The sequence below is a fragment of the Eimeria tenella genome, genomic scaffold (assembly GCF_000499545.2).
Source record: "Eimeria tenella Houghton genomic scaffold, Eth_scaff11, whole genome shotgun sequence".
In the NCBI taxonomy this organism is placed as follows: Eukaryota; Apicomplexa; class Conoidasida; order Eucoccidiorida; family Eimeriidae; genus Eimeria; species Eimeria tenella.
Window position 1 is genome coordinate 243692 of NW_013541474.1, and position 15759 is coordinate 259450.

General features: G+C 55.1%; 5 protein-coding genes across 5 annotated transcripts in view; 4 read left to right on the plus strand and 1 right to left on the minus strand.

Annotated features, from left to right (window-relative positions):
• Window positions 1-2988: 2988 nt before the first annotated feature.
• On the minus strand, window positions 2989-7816 carry ETH_00030855 (uncharacterized protein; the record flags this gene model as incomplete). Its single annotated transcript, XM_013372859.1, has 10 exons — window positions 2989-3047; window positions 3372-3477; window positions 3552-3845; window positions 3958-4090; window positions 4228-4349; window positions 4551-6347; window positions 6532-6652; window positions 6763-6872; window positions 7005-7076; window positions 7322-7816. 10 exons carry the CDS (start codon window positions 7814-7816, stop codon window positions 2989-2991), a joined length of 3309 nt encoding a protein of 1102 aa, XP_013228313.1.
• A 647-nt stretch (window positions 7817-8463) lies between these two features.
• On the plus strand, window positions 8464-9137 carry ETH_00030860 (uncharacterized protein; the record flags this gene model as incomplete). The annotated part of the gene is made up of 2 exons (XM_013372860.1): window positions 8464-8579; window positions 8699-9137. The coding sequence occupies 2 exons, from the start codon at window positions 8464-8466 to the stop codon at window positions 9135-9137; spliced, it is 555 nt and encodes a 184-aa protein (XP_013228314.1).
• Window positions 9138-9458: 321 nt separating this feature from the next.
• ETH_00030865 (uncharacterized protein) lies at window positions 9459-11239 on the plus strand (the record flags this gene model as incomplete). Its single annotated transcript, XM_013372861.1, has 5 exons — window positions 9459-9506; window positions 9775-9898; window positions 10089-10260; window positions 10479-10628; window positions 11098-11239. 5 exons carry the CDS (start codon window positions 9459-9461, stop codon window positions 11237-11239), a joined length of 636 nt encoding a protein of 211 aa, XP_013228315.1.
• Window positions 11240-12062: 823 nt separating this feature from the next.
• Window positions 12063-12362, plus strand: ETH_00030870 (uncharacterized protein; the record flags this gene model as incomplete). The annotated part of the gene is made up of 1 exon (XM_013372862.1): window positions 12063-12362. One exon carries the CDS (start codon window positions 12063-12065, stop codon window positions 12360-12362), a length of 300 nt encoding a protein of 99 aa, XP_013228316.1.
• An 891-nt stretch (window positions 12363-13253) lies between these two features.
• Window positions 13254-15759, plus strand: part of ETH_00030875 (uncharacterized protein) — a gene marked incomplete at both ends in the record, with an annotated part of 11136 nt that continues 8630 nt past the window's right edge. The window contains 2 exons of the mRNA XM_013372863.1: window positions 13254-14375; window positions 14601-15467. Of these exons, the coding sequence (XP_013228317.1) occupies window positions 13254-14375; window positions 14601-15467 (1989 nt within the window). The remainder of the gene's footprint in view (window positions 14376-14600; window positions 15468-15759) is intronic.

Below are 15759 nucleotides of genomic sequence, written 5' to 3' on the forward strand. Positions count from 1 at the left end.
GCAGCAGCTGCAGTAGCAGCCCCAACAGCAGCAGCAGCAGCAACAGGTGCAGCAGCAGAAGCAGCAGCAGCTGCAGCAGCAGAAGCAGCAGCAGCTGCAGCAGCAGCTGCTGCTGCTGCCGCTGCTGCAGCTCTTGCAGCAGTTGCTGCTGTTGCGCTGCAGGCGGCTCCATCTTGCTCCAGCCGTGAGGAAAAGCAGCAGGCACTCACGCAGCATAAACTACAGCATTTGCTGCAGCAGCAGCAGCAGCAGCAGTGCTGCTGCTGTATGCAGCCAAAGTGGCCGAGTATAAATATTTAGAGTTTCGAAAATAAATAAATGAATTCATTTTCTCGGAGAAGCAAATTTAGAACGACCAATTCGTGCAAATAATCCAAACATATATCTATAAATACCTCCAGAGACAATTAGTTATCTAGGTAATTAATTAATTGATTAATTAATTAATTAGTTGATTAATTAATTAATTAGTTGATTAATTAGTTAAATAACTAATCAATTAGTTAATTAGTAGTTTGTGCTTCATTTTCTATTTGCTTCCCCTTCTCTTTCCTTCCGATTCAGATTCTCGCATGCATGCAAGTGCCTCAAACTTCCAAAGACGCAGATATATATATCTGCTGCAGAGCCCCAGCAAATTTGCTGCTGCTGCTGCTGCAGTTGCTGCTGCTGGTGCTGCTGCTGGTTGTGCAGGCTCTGGCCGCGGGGTGTACGTACACCTCAAGCGACTCGTCTGCATGCGTTTAGACGGAAAAGATTGAGCGAGCAGCAGCAAAAAGCGCCCTAAAACTCCAAAATATTTTAAAAATATTCCAAAAATATTCTAAATATTCTTAAAATATTATCAAATGTTCCGAACGTTCTTTTAATTGCATTTATTTCTTCTTTCGGCTGACGCTCCCCGCCGGCACGAGCTGTCTGTACACCTCAGCAAGTTGCTGCAGCCCATATGCCGAGAATTTATTTGCCAAACAAATTTGCATTTTTAATAATAAGGGCATCAAATCTTTGTTTTATAAATACCGTATATGTATGCATGTGTATATATATGATATATATTTATATATATATGCATTCATATATATATATATATATACATGTATGTTCATACATATATATATTACATATGCATTTATATGTATGTATATGTGTATATATATATACATATGTACATATATATACGTATATATATATACATATGCATATATATGTATATATATACGTATATATATTTATATGTACATATATATGTCTATATATATATGCATAATGGCGATACGCTGAAGCAGAAGAGATGCTGCTGCTGGAGCAACTGAGGAAGCCAAAGAGCAGCCAGCAGCAAGAAGCAAATAAAGATCTGAATACTTCAAATAGGAGAAAGAAAGTAAGGAAGAATTAAAAGATTTAAAACAAGGACAGAAATAGGTTAGAAATGAAATTAATTAGGGAGGAACATGAGAGAAGTTTGAGAACTAAAACAGTTAAGAACAAAACGAAGAAAAAATAAATAAATAACTTTAAGCCTTCAAGGAGGCACTCAAGTGGCGCTGAGTTAGTTTTTTCGGGGTGAAATAAACAAAACCAAAATTAAAAAGAAATAAACAAGAAACAAACAAAGAATAAAATAAAATAGAAAATGAAAGAAAAGAATACGGCAAAAAATAGAAAAATTCGAGATTGGCCAGGGCACACTTGCCCTAATCATTCAAGATCTTCCATGAAGCCAAAGAGAGAAAAAGGCGGCGAATTGGAGAAATTGTGGAATTAAATTTGAATTAAAATGAAGTTAAATATAAAAATGAGAATTAAAAAGCGAACAAAGAAGGAAAACGAAAGAAAAAGGACGAAAAATGGAAAAATTTCGAAAGACGCGCAACAGCAGCAGCTGCTGCCGGCGCCATCATAGCTTAGTGGTAGAGCATCGGTCTTGTAAACCGAAGGTCGTGGGTTCGATTCCCATTGGTGGCTGTTCTTCCAGTAAAAATCGAACTTAAATGTTTATTTTGTTTACATTTTCTTCTTTTTTTTTAATTTTATTTAGTTACACTGAATTTGGTGGCGGTTGGCCCCAAGTTCACTATTTTTGCTGCTGTCTTCCTGCTGCTGCTGCCTGCTGCGCTGCGAAACATTCAAAAACCCTAAACCCTGAACCCTAATCCCCCAAATCTCAGATGACTCTGCCCCTCCAAACCCTAAACCCTAAACACTAAACCCTAAACCCTGGATTCCAGGCCCTTTCTGGAGAGTTGGGCGCTGCTGCTGCTGGCAGCAATGAACTGCAGTCGCCTTTTAATGCAGCACCGACAAACAGCTGGCAGCAGCCGCAACAGCGCCAGCGAGCAGCAGCAGCCGCAGCAGCAGCGAGCCGCAGCAGCGGCGAAATACAGCAGCAAAGGCAGCTAAAGCGGCAGCAAGCAGCAGCAACAAACCACGCAGTGGCCCCTCGTAGGGTTTCCAAGAGCTGTTTCAGAAACTAATTCATCTCTGAAAAAGTTTAAGCTCTAGCTAGGGTCTAGGGTTTAGCTAGGGTCTAGGGCTTACTGACAGAATAGGGTTTTGCGAGGGTTTGGGGTCTAGCCAGTGTGAAAAAGGGTTTAGCGTCAAAGGTTTAGGGTTTGACTACCAGTCAGCCAGCTCAGATCTCATAAAGCAGCTTCTAAACACTAAACCCTAAACCTTAAACCCTCATCTGAGAAGTCAAGAAATTCATAGGGGAAGTCAAAGAATATGCTTTCAAAAAGCAGCAAACAAATTGCTGCTGCAGCAGCAGCACCAGCAGCCAGTACTAAAGTCAAACTGTATAAGTGCTGCAGGAGCTGCTGCTCAAAGTCAAACTGTATAAGTGCAGCAGCAGCAGCTGCTGCTGCTGCAGCCACCAGCACATGAAGCCGAACTGTATATAGCGGCTGCTGCAGCAGAACTGCACCTTCAGCTGCTGCTGCAGCTCAACAGACTAACGCCCCTCTTCTTTATTAGCTTCTGTCCCTGCTACTGCTGCTGCTGCTGCTGCTGCTGCTGTTGCTGCTGCCGGACCTCAGCAGGCGGCCCTCCGGAGCAGCAGCAACACAAGAACATTCAGCAGCAAAAGGTAAGCAGCAGCAGCCACGCGGGCCACGCCATTGTCTAGCAGCAGATGTAGCGCAGATCTGCAGCAGCAGAAGCAGCAGCAGCAGCAGCAACAGCAACACGATTACATGTAGCAGACCGCCCGGAGAAGAAGCCCGCATGCAACTTTTGCAGGAAGTACGCAGTTTGCAGCAGCAGCAGCAGTAGCAGCAAGAGCAGCAGTAGCAGCAAAAGAAGGGGAAGCAGCAGCAGCAACACCGAAAGCAGGGGGAGCAGCAGCAGCAGAAAGAGCAGCTAGGGGTTACCTAATGGGATTATCAACACGGCTGACGAGCCTGCTGCTGCTGGGTGCTGCTTCAGCTGCTGCTGCTGCTGCTGGTCTTGTGGCCTTCCTACTGCGAACGCCATCTCCTGCAGCAGCAACAGCAGCAGCAACAGCGCAATAAATGGGACTTTTCCTCTGTTGTAGCTGCTGCTGCTGCTACCAGCTCAGCAAGAGACTCACTCTCTGGTGTAGCCTGCTTTTGCTGCTCTTGCTGCTGCTGCTGCTTCTGCTGCTCCTGCTGCTGCTTCTGCTGCTCCTGCTGTTTCAGTTGCTGCTGCAGCAGATGCAGCTCCCGCGTGACAGCATCAACTTGCTGCTCATATGCTGCTGCCTGCGAGCGCCAAGAGGCCTCTGCACGCCAGGCTTCCTCCAGTGCAGTTTGCTGCTGCTGCAGCTGCTGCTGCTGCTCTTGCTGCTGCTCGTATTTCTGCTGTAGCTGCAGCATCTCTTGCTCCTAAACACAGGAAATGGAGACGCGCAGAGCTAAGTGCTGTTCGTGCTGCTGCTGTTGCTGCTGCAGCCGCTTCTGCAGGTGCTGCTGCTCCTGTCGCTGCAACATTACGTACCAGCTCCTTGTGGGACTGCTTCTGCTGCTGCTGCTCCTTCAGTGCCTCTTCGAGCTGCTGCGCCTTCTCCTGGTGCTGTTGCTGCAGCTGCTCCAGCGATTCGTTTGCAGCAGCAGCAGCAGCACGGGCCTCCCTGCAAACAAACAGACGGAGCAGCAGAGCATGCCATGTTTTACCTGCTGCTGCTGCTGTTCGCGTACCAGCTGCAGCAAAGGCAGCTGCAGTGCTGCAGTAGCTGCTGCAGCAGTAGCGGCGAGAGCAGCAGCTCACCTCAGTTCGCCCTCAAGAGCTGCAACTTGCTGCTGCGATGCTGCTGCTGCTGCTGCCTGTGCTGCAAACTCGCTGCTGCTCCTTTTTAGCTCCTCCTTCTGCAGCACGAGCTCCCGCGACCGCTGCAGGCAGCCGCAAAGAATGCAACGGCAGCAGCAAAAAATGCAACAGCAGCAGCAAAGAAAGCAACAGCAGCAGCAAAGAATGCAACAGCAGCAGCAAATAATGCAAGACCAACATCGAAGAATGCAACAGCAGCAGCGGCAAGTCGAAGGGAGCAGCAACAGCGATGCTGCAGCAGCAGCAGTACTGCAGCAACATACCTCGTCCAGCTGCAGCTTGAGAGCGTCTGCATTTTCTTGCTGCTGCTGTTGCAGCTGCAGCTGCTGCTCTTTCTGTTGGAGCTGCAGCTGTTGCTCCTCTAGTTGTTGCTGCTGCTGCTCCAGCTGCTGTTGCTCCTGTTGTACCTGCTGCTGTTGCTGTTGCAGCAGCTGCTGCTGCTGTTGCAACTGCTGCTCTTGCTGCTGCAGTTGCTCCCGTTCCCCCTGCAGCTGCTGTTGCTGCTGCTCCAGCTGCTGCTCCTTCTGCTGCAGCTGCTGCTGTTCTTGCTTCAGCTGCTGCTGAAGGCCATTTACTTCGTCCTGCCGCTGCTGCTGTTGCAGCAGCTGCTCCTGTTGGTGCTGCAGCTGCTGCTGTTGCTGCTGCACCTGTTCCTCCTTCTGCTGCAGCTCCTGTTGCTGCTCCTGTAGCTGCTTCTGAAGGTCACTGAGCTCGCCTTGCTGCTGCTGTTGCTCCTGTTGTTGTTGCTGCAGCTTCTGCTTTAGGCAACACATTTCATTGTCCTGGTGCTGCTGCTGTTCCTGTTGCTGCTGCTGTTGCTGCTGCAGCTGCTGCTTTAAGTCACTTAATTCGTCTTGCTGTTGGCGTTTTAGCTCCTCTTGCTGCTGCAGCTCATCTTCCCTCTGCACCAGCAGCTGCTGCTGTTGCTGCAGCTGCTCCTTCAGATCAATTATTTCGTCCTGCTGCAGCTCTTGCTGCTGCTGCTGCTCCTCTAGCTGCTGTTCCTTTACCAGCAGCTGCTGCTGTTCCCGCAGCAGCAGCTGCTGCTGCTGCTGCAGCTGCTGCTTCAGATCGGCTATTTCGCCTTGCTGCAGCTCTTGCTGCAGCTGCAGCTGCTCTACCCGCTGCTCCTTTTCCAGAAGCTGCTGCTGCTCCCGCAGCAGCTGCTGCTGCTGTTGCTCCAGCTGCTTCTTCAGGTCATCCATCTCATCTTGCTGTTGTTGTTTCTGCTGCAGCTCTTGCTGCAGCTGTTGCTCCTTCTGCAGCTGCTGCTGCTGCAGGTACTGCAGGTGCTGCTGCTGTTGCTCCAGCTGCTGCTTCAGGTCATCTAGTTCGACCTGTTGCTGCTGCTGCTGCTGCTGCTCTTGCTGCAGCTGCTGCTCTTTCTGCAGTATCTGCTGCTGTTGCTGCAGCAGCTTCTGCTTCAGGTCATCAATCTCATCTTGCTGCTGCTCTCGATATTGTTGCCGTTGCTGAAGCTGCTGCTCTTGTTGTTGCAACCGCTGCTGTTGCTGCTCCAGTAGCTGCCCCTTCTGCTGCAGTTGCTGTTGCTGCTGCTCCAGTAGCTGCTCCTTCTGCTGCAGTTGCTGTTGCTGCTGCCCCAGGAGCTGCTCCTTCTGCTGCAGCTGTTGCTGCTGCTGCTCCAGTAATTGCTCTTTCTGTTGCAGTTGCTGCTGCTGCTGTTGCATTTGCTCTTTGAGGCCAGACAGCTCCTCCTTCTGCTGCTGCAGCTGCTGCTTCAGATTGTTCACTTCAGCCTGCTGTTTCTGCTGCTGCTCCTGGCTCTGCTGCCTCTCGTCCACCTGCTGCTGCTGCTGCTGCTGCAGCTGCCGCTTGAGGTCGCTCATCTCATCTTGCTCCTTTTCATACTGCTGCAGCTGCATCTGCAGCTGCTGCTTCTGCTTTTCAAACTGCTGCAGCTGCTGCTGTTGGTGCTCCAGCTCCTGCTGTCGCTGCTGCAGTTGCTGCTGTTGCTCTTCCAGCTGCTGCTGAAGCACAAGACGCTCTTCTTGTGAAGCAGCTGCAGCAGCAGCAGCAGATGCCTCGCGCTGCTCCATCTCCTGCGCAGCGAAGCAGCAAAGGCAGCAGATCGGAGCAATGCACATTAGCTAAGCAGCAGCAGCAGCAGCAAGAGCTGCACCCGCAGCAAGAGCTGCACCCGCAGCAAGAGCTGGAGCAGCAGCAAGAGCTGCAGCAGCATTGGCCAGTTACTCTACAGGCACAGCACCAATAAGAAAGACCCACATGGCGAAGCTTCTCCTGTGCTGTCCGCAGCAGGTGCTGCTGCTGCTGCTGCTCATTCTGCTGCTGCTGCTGCTCCTCCTTCAAACTCTTGTACTTGCCAATGGCTGCCTGCAGCGCACCGCTGCAGCAGCAGCAGCAGCAGCGGCAACAACACTTGTGAACAGCTAAGCCAGTGTGGCGGGGATCGAAGAATCGCAGCCAGAAGCAGCAGCAACTAGGAAAGTAGCTCACGCCATTGCTGAATGCTGCTGCTGCAGCTGCTGGTGCTGCTGCAGCAGCTCCTCGTGCTGCTGCTGCAGCTGCGGCAGCCGCGGCGCCTCCTTCTGCGAACCCAAAGAGCTCTGCAGCCGCAGCAGCAAAGCAGCAGCAACAGACAAGTGCAATCACATAAGCGCAGCAAGCTTCTGCAGCAGCAGCAGCAGGAGCAGCACATGCAGCAGCTACGCTTGGTGGCAACTGGTGCTGAGTCTTACCTCTTCCTGCTGCATCTGACCCTGCTTAGCGCGTTGCTGCTGCTGCAGTTGCTGCTGCAGGTCCCTGACTTGCTGCAGCGTCACCCACACATTATAGAGGTACACAACTTCTGCAGCAGCAGCAGCAACAGCAGACGCAGCGAAAGCAGCAGTAGCCACAGCAGCAACAGCAACATGCTGCGCAGCAACAAAAGGAAGCAGCTGCAGCAGCAATGAACAACTCGTGTACTGGAGCAGCACCTGAATAGCAGCAATGGCTGCTGCAGCAGCAGCAAAGGAAGTCCACCGTAGCAGCAGTAGAAGCAGCAGCGCCTTACCTGCTGCAGCCTCAGGACAACTTGTGCCTGCTGCTGCTGCTGCTCCTGCTGTTGCTGCAACAGCTGCTGCCGCTGCAGCAGCTGTTGCTGTTCTGTCTGCTGCACCTTCCCTGCTGCTGCTGCTGCTGTGGGGGCCGCCGGCGCCACTGCTGCTGCTGCTGCGCTGCGGCGAGATGCCATAGTTTCATCCAGGCGGGAGAGAGCAGCAGCATGTTTTCCTCTTTGCTGCTGCTGCTGCTGCTGGTGCTGCTGCTGCAGACGATCTGCTGCGGCTTCAAAAATATGCGCAGCAGAAGCTGAGTCCTGCAGCGGACTGCTGCTGCTGCTGCTGCTCTTCTTTTGCACCTTCCCCATTGCCGCTGCGGCTGGTGCTGGTGCTGGTGCTGCTGCTGCTGCTGCTGCTGCTGCTGCTGCTGCTGCTGTTGGGTTTGTTGCTGCACCTGGAGCGACAAACCTCACGGGGCTGTTCTTAAGAGGGGAAATTGGGCTCTCCATTGTTGCTGCTGCTGTTGCTGCTGCTGCCGCAGGTGCTGGCTGCTGCTGCTGCTGCTGCTGTCGGTCTAGTTGCGCCCTGTAAGGACCTGCTGTTGCTGCTGCTGTTACTGCTGCTGCTGCTGCAGTCACTGCTGCTGAGGTGTGTGCAAGTTGCTAGGGAGTGCCCGTAGCTGCTGCCTCCAGAAACTGCCGCCGCTGCCGCTTCTGGTGCTGCTGCTGCTGCTCGGGCTGCTGCTGCTGCTGCTGCTGCTGCTTGAGCTGCTGTTGCTTCAGTTGCTATTGTTGCTGCTGCTTGCGCTGCTGACGCTCCTGTTCTGGCTGCTGCTGCTGCTGCTGTGTTCGCAGCGGCCTCGATAAGGTCACTCGCCCTCCGCACACTGTCAAAACCTTCGAACCCTAAACCCTAAACCCTACGCGCTAAACCCTAAACCCTAGACCCTAAACTCTAAATCGCAAAAGCAAACAGAGAAATAGAAAGCGGTGTCCGTCCCAAACTTTCTGCGTTGTTGCTGTTGCTCCTGCAGCCGCAGCACCTGGCCTCAAGGCCTGACGAGCTTGGCTGCTGCTGCTGCTGCTGACGCTGCTGCTGCTGCTGCTGCTGCGACTGCTGCACTCCGGCTATTTGTGTTGCTGCAGCAAACCGAGGGATGCAAATTCGTTTAAAAATTAACGAGCAGCAGCAGCATCTTGAGGAATGGGCGCACCTCAAGTTGCTGCTCCCGTTCCTGCTGATGCTGCTGCATGCAGCCAACACTGCCAGCCGGTAAAGCCTGCGCAGCAGCAGCAGCAGCAGCTTCAATTTTGTTGCTGCAGAACAGCAACGCCACAGCCCTGCTGAAGCTCTTCCGTGTCTTTGCGAATTCAGCGTTGTCTTTACTTCAGGAGCAGCAGCAGGGCCAAGGACTGCAGCAGCAGCAGCAGCAGCAGCTGCGCCAGCAACATTTGCAGTCAGAAAGGCAGCACCAGCAGCAGGAACAGTGGAATCTGGGGCTCCAGTGACAGCAGCAGCTGCTGCTGCGGCAACGACACCGGCAGCTGCAGCAACTGCAGCGGGAAACCAGCGCAGCAGCCGCAGCAGGAGCTAGGAAGCAGCAGCAGCCCCAGCTGCAAACTCTCACAGCAGGAGGACAGTGGTGGGCAAGTTCAGCATGGGCCGCAGCAGCAACAACATCAACTAGTCCAGCAGCAAATACTGGAGAAGCAGCAGCAGCAGCAGCAGCAGCAGGAGCGCAGACAGCACGGACATCAGCAGCAGCCGCAGCAGCAGCAATCCAGCTCAACACCCGCAGGCGCTTCATCGCCAGATATAAAAGGGTCCTGAGCAGCAAGTACTGCAGCAGCTGCAGCAGCAGCACAAGTAGCCGCAGCCGCAGTAGCAGCAGCATCGGCAGCAGCAGCAGCAGCAGCCGCAGCAGCAGCAGCAGCAGCAGGCACTGTAGCAGCAACAACGGCCGCCGCCGTAGCAGCAGCAACAGGGGGATCGGAAAGCTGCTCTATACGGTGAGTTGGCGTTTCTGCTGCATGAAGAGCAGCATCAACAGCAGCAGCAGCTGCGGTGGGGAGCGCAGCAGCAGCAGGAACAGTAACAGCAGCAGTAGCAAGTGCGGCAGCAGCAGCAGCAGCGACGGCAGCAGCAGCGAAAATGAGGCGAAGAGATAAAAACAGCACCGTCAGCTGCCCCTACTGCACGGTAGGTCTTGATAGCAGCAGCAACGACTGCAGCAGCAGATGCAGCTGCAGTAGCAGCAGCAGCAGCAGAATCACGGCAGAGAGGTACTATGTGGCGACAGCAGCAGCACGACCTCTGCAGTTCGAGCACGCAGCAGCAGCAGCACAGGAGCAACAGCAGCACAGCGAACGCAGCACAACAGCAGCACCAGAGCAGCAGCAGCGCAGCAGCAGCGCAGCAGCAGCAGCAACCAGCAGCAGCAGGGGCGTGCGTTTGGGTGTATGTACAGCTGAAGATGTACTGCAAGGCCCACAACGACATCCACAAAATAAGGGCCATGGAGATCCAGCAGCAAATTCAGCAGCAGCAAGGAGAGGGGGCCACTTTGGCGAAGATTTATGACTCCTTCATAGGTCTGCTGCTGCTGCTGGTGCTGTGTTGCTGCTGCTGCGGCGCTGCCGGTGCTGCTGCTGGGGTTTCTGCTGCTGGCGACGCAGCTGCTGCGGCTGTTGCTGCCGCTCCTCCCGCCGTCGCTGCTGCTGGAGCTTCCCCCATTTCCCTCCTCCTGCTGCTGCTGCGCTGCTGCTGCTGCTGCTGCTGCAGGGGAGCGGCTGAACCGCATGCGACACAAGCTGGAGGAAAGCCCACCCTCGAGAGGCCTGTGGGGTGATGACCCAGTTGCTGCTGCTGCTGCTGCTGCTGACCACACACCCCCAGCAGGAGACCTTGCTGCTGCTGCGCAGTCGCCGCCGCGACAAAGCAAAAAGAAGCAAAAGTCCGTGGGGTTTAGGGTTTAGGGTTTAGGGTTTGGGGGTTAGGGTCTGCGGTTTAGGGTTTAGGGTTTAGACGGCGTTGAGAGTAGGGGCTTTGGCATTTCCGCTGCTGCTGGGTTACTGCAGCAGCAAGTGCAGCAGCCAGTGCAGTAGCAGCAAGTGCAGCAGCGGCAAGTGCAGCAGCAGCTGCTGCAGCAAGTGTGGGGTTTGGGCGTTTCAGGAGCAGCAAAAAATCGAAAGACAAGAAAAAAAGAAAACATAAAAAAGACAAAAAGAAGAAAGCTTCGAAGAAAAGAAAGAGGAGATCAAGCAGCAGCAGCAGCAGCAGCAGTAGCAGCAGCAGCAGCAGCGATGACTCAGACTCCGACGAGTAGGAGCCCTCTGCGGTTGCTGCTGCTGCTGCTGCTGCAACGACGGCTAGTGCCTACAGCAACAGCTACACTTGTTGGTGCTGCGCTGAAGCTGCTGCAGCAGCTGCTGCTAGTGCTGCCACTGCTGCTGCTGTTGCTATCATAGCGGGCATTGCAGGCGGGTCTTTTGCTGCATGTTTGCTTCTGCGTGCTGCTGCTGCTGCTGCTGCTGTTTTTGCTGCAGCAATAGAAAATCAACACGCCGGAGTCGTAGCAGCGACGACGAGGTAAAACTTCTGCCATTGCTGCTGCTGCTGCTGTTGCTGCTGCTGTTGCTCTGTAGGGCTGCTGCTGGTGCTATGATTGCTGCGCTGCTGTTGTTTTGTGTGCAGCAGGCGCTGCTGTTTTCCTTGCCATAAGTTTCTACAGCTGCTTTCGCTGCATTGGCTGCTGCTGCTGTTGCTGCTGCTGCTGTTGCTGCTGCTGCAGGTCACGTATGAGGGCTCTTGGCCATCGAAGAAGCACAAGACCGAGTAGAGGAGCGCTGAAGCAGCAGCAGGAGCTGCTGCTGCTGCAACAGCCGCAGCTGCAGCAGGAGCAGCAGCAGAAGCAGCAGCGGGAGCAGCAGTAGGAGCAGCAGCATGAGCTGCATATTTGCTACTGGGGTTAGTTGCACTGAGGTGGAGGCTTGACTGTCAGCAGCAGCGGCTGCTGCTGCTGCTTCCTTTCCTCTGCATGGTAGCCTTCAGCAGCAGCAGGAGCAGCAGCAGCTGCTGGTGCTGAGGCTTAGCAGCAGCTGTCGCCAGCAGCAGCAGAGTGTGCTGCAGCAGCAACAGCAAACGTGTCTTAACGATATTTCTCTTGGCTCATTTGCTGGTCTTTGAATTCACTGCGATGTCAGACAATGCAGCAAAAGCAGCAGCACCAGCAGCAGCAGCAGGTGCCGCTGCTGCTGCTGCTGCGGGTCTTTTTGATTTGTTGTCAACACAGCAGCAGCAGCAGCAGCTGCTGATGCCGGTACAGTCTAGTTGATGTTTCTATTGCTTCTCGTTCTAGAGGTGCTGCTGCTGCTCTTGGTGCTGCTGCTGCAGTTGCTGCTGCTGCTTTTGGTGCTGCTGCTGCTGCCGCTGCTGCTGCTGCTGTTCCTGCTGCCGCTTTTCCAGCGCCTTGCTGCCCCTTGTCGCTCCTGCTGCTGCTGCGGTAACCACTTTTGCAGCAGTAGCAGCAGCTGCTGCAGCAACAGCATGCTGAGGCGTTCGGTGGCTGCCTCGGAGTTCAGGAGCATTGAAAACCGCAGCTTGCTGCCGCTGCTGCTGCAGGCGCTGCTGTTGCTGCAGCAGCAGCAAGAGCAGCAGCAGCAGCTGCTGTCGCTGCAGCAGCGGCCGCAAGTGACTGCGGTCTCCAGGCAGCTAAGCATAATCTTAGGTGTATAGACAATAGCGCAGAAGAAGCAGATGGACGAGCGGCAACTACAGCAGCAGCAGCACAATAGCAGCAAAGAAGCAGCAGCAGCAGCAGCAGTAGCAGCGGCGACTGCAGCAATGACGGCCGTTTCGGCTGCAGCGACCTCACACTGTGTCTGGCAGCAGGGACTAGCAGCACATTCAGGTGCAGCTGCAGCAACAAAGAGGGCAGCAGCAGCAGCAGCAACAGGAGGAGCAGCTGCAGCTGCAACAGGAGCAGCTGCAGCAGCAACAGAAGAAGCAGCTGCAGCAGCAACAGCACCAGCAACAGCAGCTGCCTCGAAACGCTAGGAACAGTTCAGCGAAGGGCAGAAGCAAAACTAGTCTCAAAGACTCAGACCCTCAAGGCCACCCAAGTTTCGGCCTAAACCCTAAGCCCTAAACCCTAAACCCTTGCCCTTACACCCTTCATCGTAAACCCTAAACCCTAAACCCTGAAACATTCAATCAAGGCCAGCGCCTGTTAGCTGAATGAAGGTCAAGAGTTGCAGACGGCGAGCTTCGATGAATCGACGCGAAGGGTTTAGGGTTTAGGGTTTAGGGTTTAGAGTTTTGAGTGCTGCCACAGAAATATGCTTTCTGCGGCTTTATTTTCAATATTTTAATGAAAATTTGTGTCCGAGGGTATAGGGTTTAGGGTTTAGGGATTAGGGTGTGGGCCCCCCGCCCCACAGGGGCCTTCTGCTGCTGCCCCACAGCAGCAGCAGCAGCAATAGCAACACCGTTGGTGCTGCTGTTACTTCCGTTCGAGCAGAAAAAAACCTTTTTAGTGGTCTTTGTCTTCGGCCTGCTGCAGCTGCTAAAACGAGCAGCAGCAGCAGCGGCAGCAGATCTGCTGCTGCAGCAACACTGGAAGCCTGGGGGCCCCGACGTCGGCTGCTGCTGCTGCTGCTGCTGTTGCTGCTGCTGCAAGTGCGGCCTACTAATATATTCTGCATTGTCGGCCTCAGCAGCAGCATCATCTGCAGCATTAGCACTAGCAGCAGCAGCAGCAGCACTAGCTGCCGCAGTAGCTGCAGTAGCAGCAACCGGAGCAGTTCTAGCTGCAGCAGCAGCAGCGCCGGCAGCAGCTAGGAATCTCCACCAGCCTTTGCTGTTGCTGCTAGGAGGAGGCAGACTGCAGCAGCTGCAGGGGCAGCTGGAAGGGATCGAGCAGCAGCAGCAGCACAGGCAGCAGTGAAAATGGTGTCTGAGCTCGAGCGCCAGGTGCAGCTGCAGCGCAGCAGCAGCAGCAGCAGCAAAAGCAAGTATGGGATCGTGTCGTTTATGTACGATCCCAGGGATGCGGCGCTGCTGGACCGCTACGCAGTGCAGCAAGCAGCAGCAGCAGGGCTGGAGGTGCTGCAGCAGCAGCAGCCGCTGCTGCAGCTGTTCGCTTCATTCTTTTCGCCTGAGCAGCAGCTGCAGCAGCAGCAGCAGCAGCAGGACCTGCAGCACGAGCAGCAGCAGCTGCAGCAGCTGCGCGTCTTGTGCTCTCTTCTCTCCCCATTCTTCCTGAAGCAAGAGGCTCACTGCTGCATTGAGTTGCTGCTGCAGCAGCAGCAGCTGCACGAGAGGGATCCTGAGGCGCTGCTGCTGCTAGCGCTGCCGTTCTATGAGACGCTGCTGTTCAGCCGTTTGCTGCTGCTGCTACGGCTGCAGCACAACTCCCCGTGGCTGCCGCTGCAGCAGCAGCAGCGGCAGCACCAAGACCTGGGCAGCCCAGTCTCAAAGCAGCAGCTGCAGCGCGTGATGCTGCAGCAGCGAGGTGCTTGGGAAGCTGTTGCTGCTGCTGCTGCTGCTGCGCTGCAGCCGCTGGAGCAGCAGCTGCTGCGCTGCGGGATATCCGTGCCTCCCGATCTTGCTGCTGCTGTTGCTGCTGTTGATGGGCGGCTGCTGCACGTGCCGCTGCTACGGCTGTTCTCCTCTGTGGGGTCTGCTGCTGTTGCTGCAGCAGCAGGGCAGCAGCTGCGGCGTTTAGCCCCCCCGCTGCTGCAGACAGTCTTTGCTGCTATGCGGGGCCCTGCTGCTGCTGCTGCAGTTTACCCGGAGGTGCAGCAGCACATGCTGCTGCTGCTCTGCCGCCTAGTAAAGAAGACGCCGCTGCAGCAACAGGCGCTGCTGCGCATCATTAGCTGCTTGCTGCAGCCGCTGCTGGTGCTGCAGCAGAAACAGCAGCAGCACCTGCTGCTGCCGCAGACAGTTCAGGCGGTGGAGGTGCTGCAGCTTATCGCGCAGCAGCAGCAGCAGCAACTGCTGCTACTACAGAGGGAACAGCTGCTGCTCCTCACCAGATTGGAAAAGCTCCCCCAAGCAGTGCAGGAGGTGGGCTGTCCTTGCCGCTGCTGTTGCTGCTGCTGTTGCTGCTGTTGCCGTCGCTGCTGCTGCTGCAGCGGCTGCTCCTTCGTTTTCTCCTGCCGCTTCTGCGTGCCTGCTGTCGATCTGCTGCAGGTGGCACTGTTCTTGCTGCTGCTGTATTTGCTACTCCTGTTGCTCCGGCTGCTGCTTCTTCATTTGCTGCTGCTGCTGTTGCTGCTGCTGCTGCTGCAGGTGTTGTCAATGGGGTGTACTGACGCCTGCGCCTTCCTGGGGCTCCTTTTCCGGTCAGCGCTGCGGCAGCTGCTCGTGGAGACACAGCAGCAGCAGCAGCAGCAGCAGGAAGAGCTAAGCCCTCTCGGCGAGCAGCTGCTGCGGCTGCTGATGAGGGTGTCTGCGCTGAAGCAGCAGCAGCAGCAGCAGCAGCAGCAGCAGCAGCAGCGGGCGAGAGCAGCTCCCCATGCTGTCTGTATCGCTTTGGCTATAATTGACGCTTTCTGTGGGGCTACAGCCGCTGCTGCTAGCAGCAGCAAACGCAGCAGCAGCAGCAGCAGCTGCGACAGCAGTGACAGCGAGACTTCTGCCAGCAGCAGCAGCCCGAGAAGCTGCGAAGGCAGTAGCAGCAACAGCAGCAACAGCAGCAGCAGCAGTAAACAGTCAGATGTGCCCCGCAGCTTCTTGTTGCTGCTGCAGCAGCTGCTGCAGCGGCTTGACGCAACCAACCCCCTGGCGCTTCCTGCTGCACTCACCATGGCAGCGCAGCAGCAGCAGCAACAGCAGCACGAGGCGCTGCAGCTATTTCTGTCTACGGCCTTCAAAGGCTTTGCTTCCGTTGCGGTGCCACTGAAGGTGAAAACTGCTGCTGCTGCTGCTGGAAGCAGCAGCAGCAGCAGAATTTCTCTATTATTCGCGTTGAGTGCTGACGATGCGGCACTGAGGCTTCATGCAGTCCGTGCTGCTGATGCAGTGCTGCAGCAGCAGCAGCAGCAACAGCAGCAAGATACCGACTCCGGTGAAGCAGCAGCAGACAGACGGCCTCGCCTTTTGGCCTTTTTGTTGCTGCAGCGAATAGCGGATGATGACGTAGAAGTTTCGACTGAAGTGCGTGCTGCTGTTGCTGCTGCTGCTGCTGTCTCTGCTGCTGCTGCCGGTGCTGCTGCAGTAGCTGGTGCTGCTGCTTGCGCTACAGCGATTGCTGTTGCGCCTGTTGCTGCGGCTGCTGCTGCTGCTGCTGCTCTGCTGGAGTTGTGGAAAAGCTGCTGCTGTGCACAGTCACCTTTTGCTGCTGCTGCTGCTGCTCCTTGCAGGCGGTGAAGGCGCTGCCGCTGCTGCGGCGGGCGCTTTCGTGGGAGGAGCGACTTGCTGCTGTGACGGACAAGCTGCAGCAGCTGCA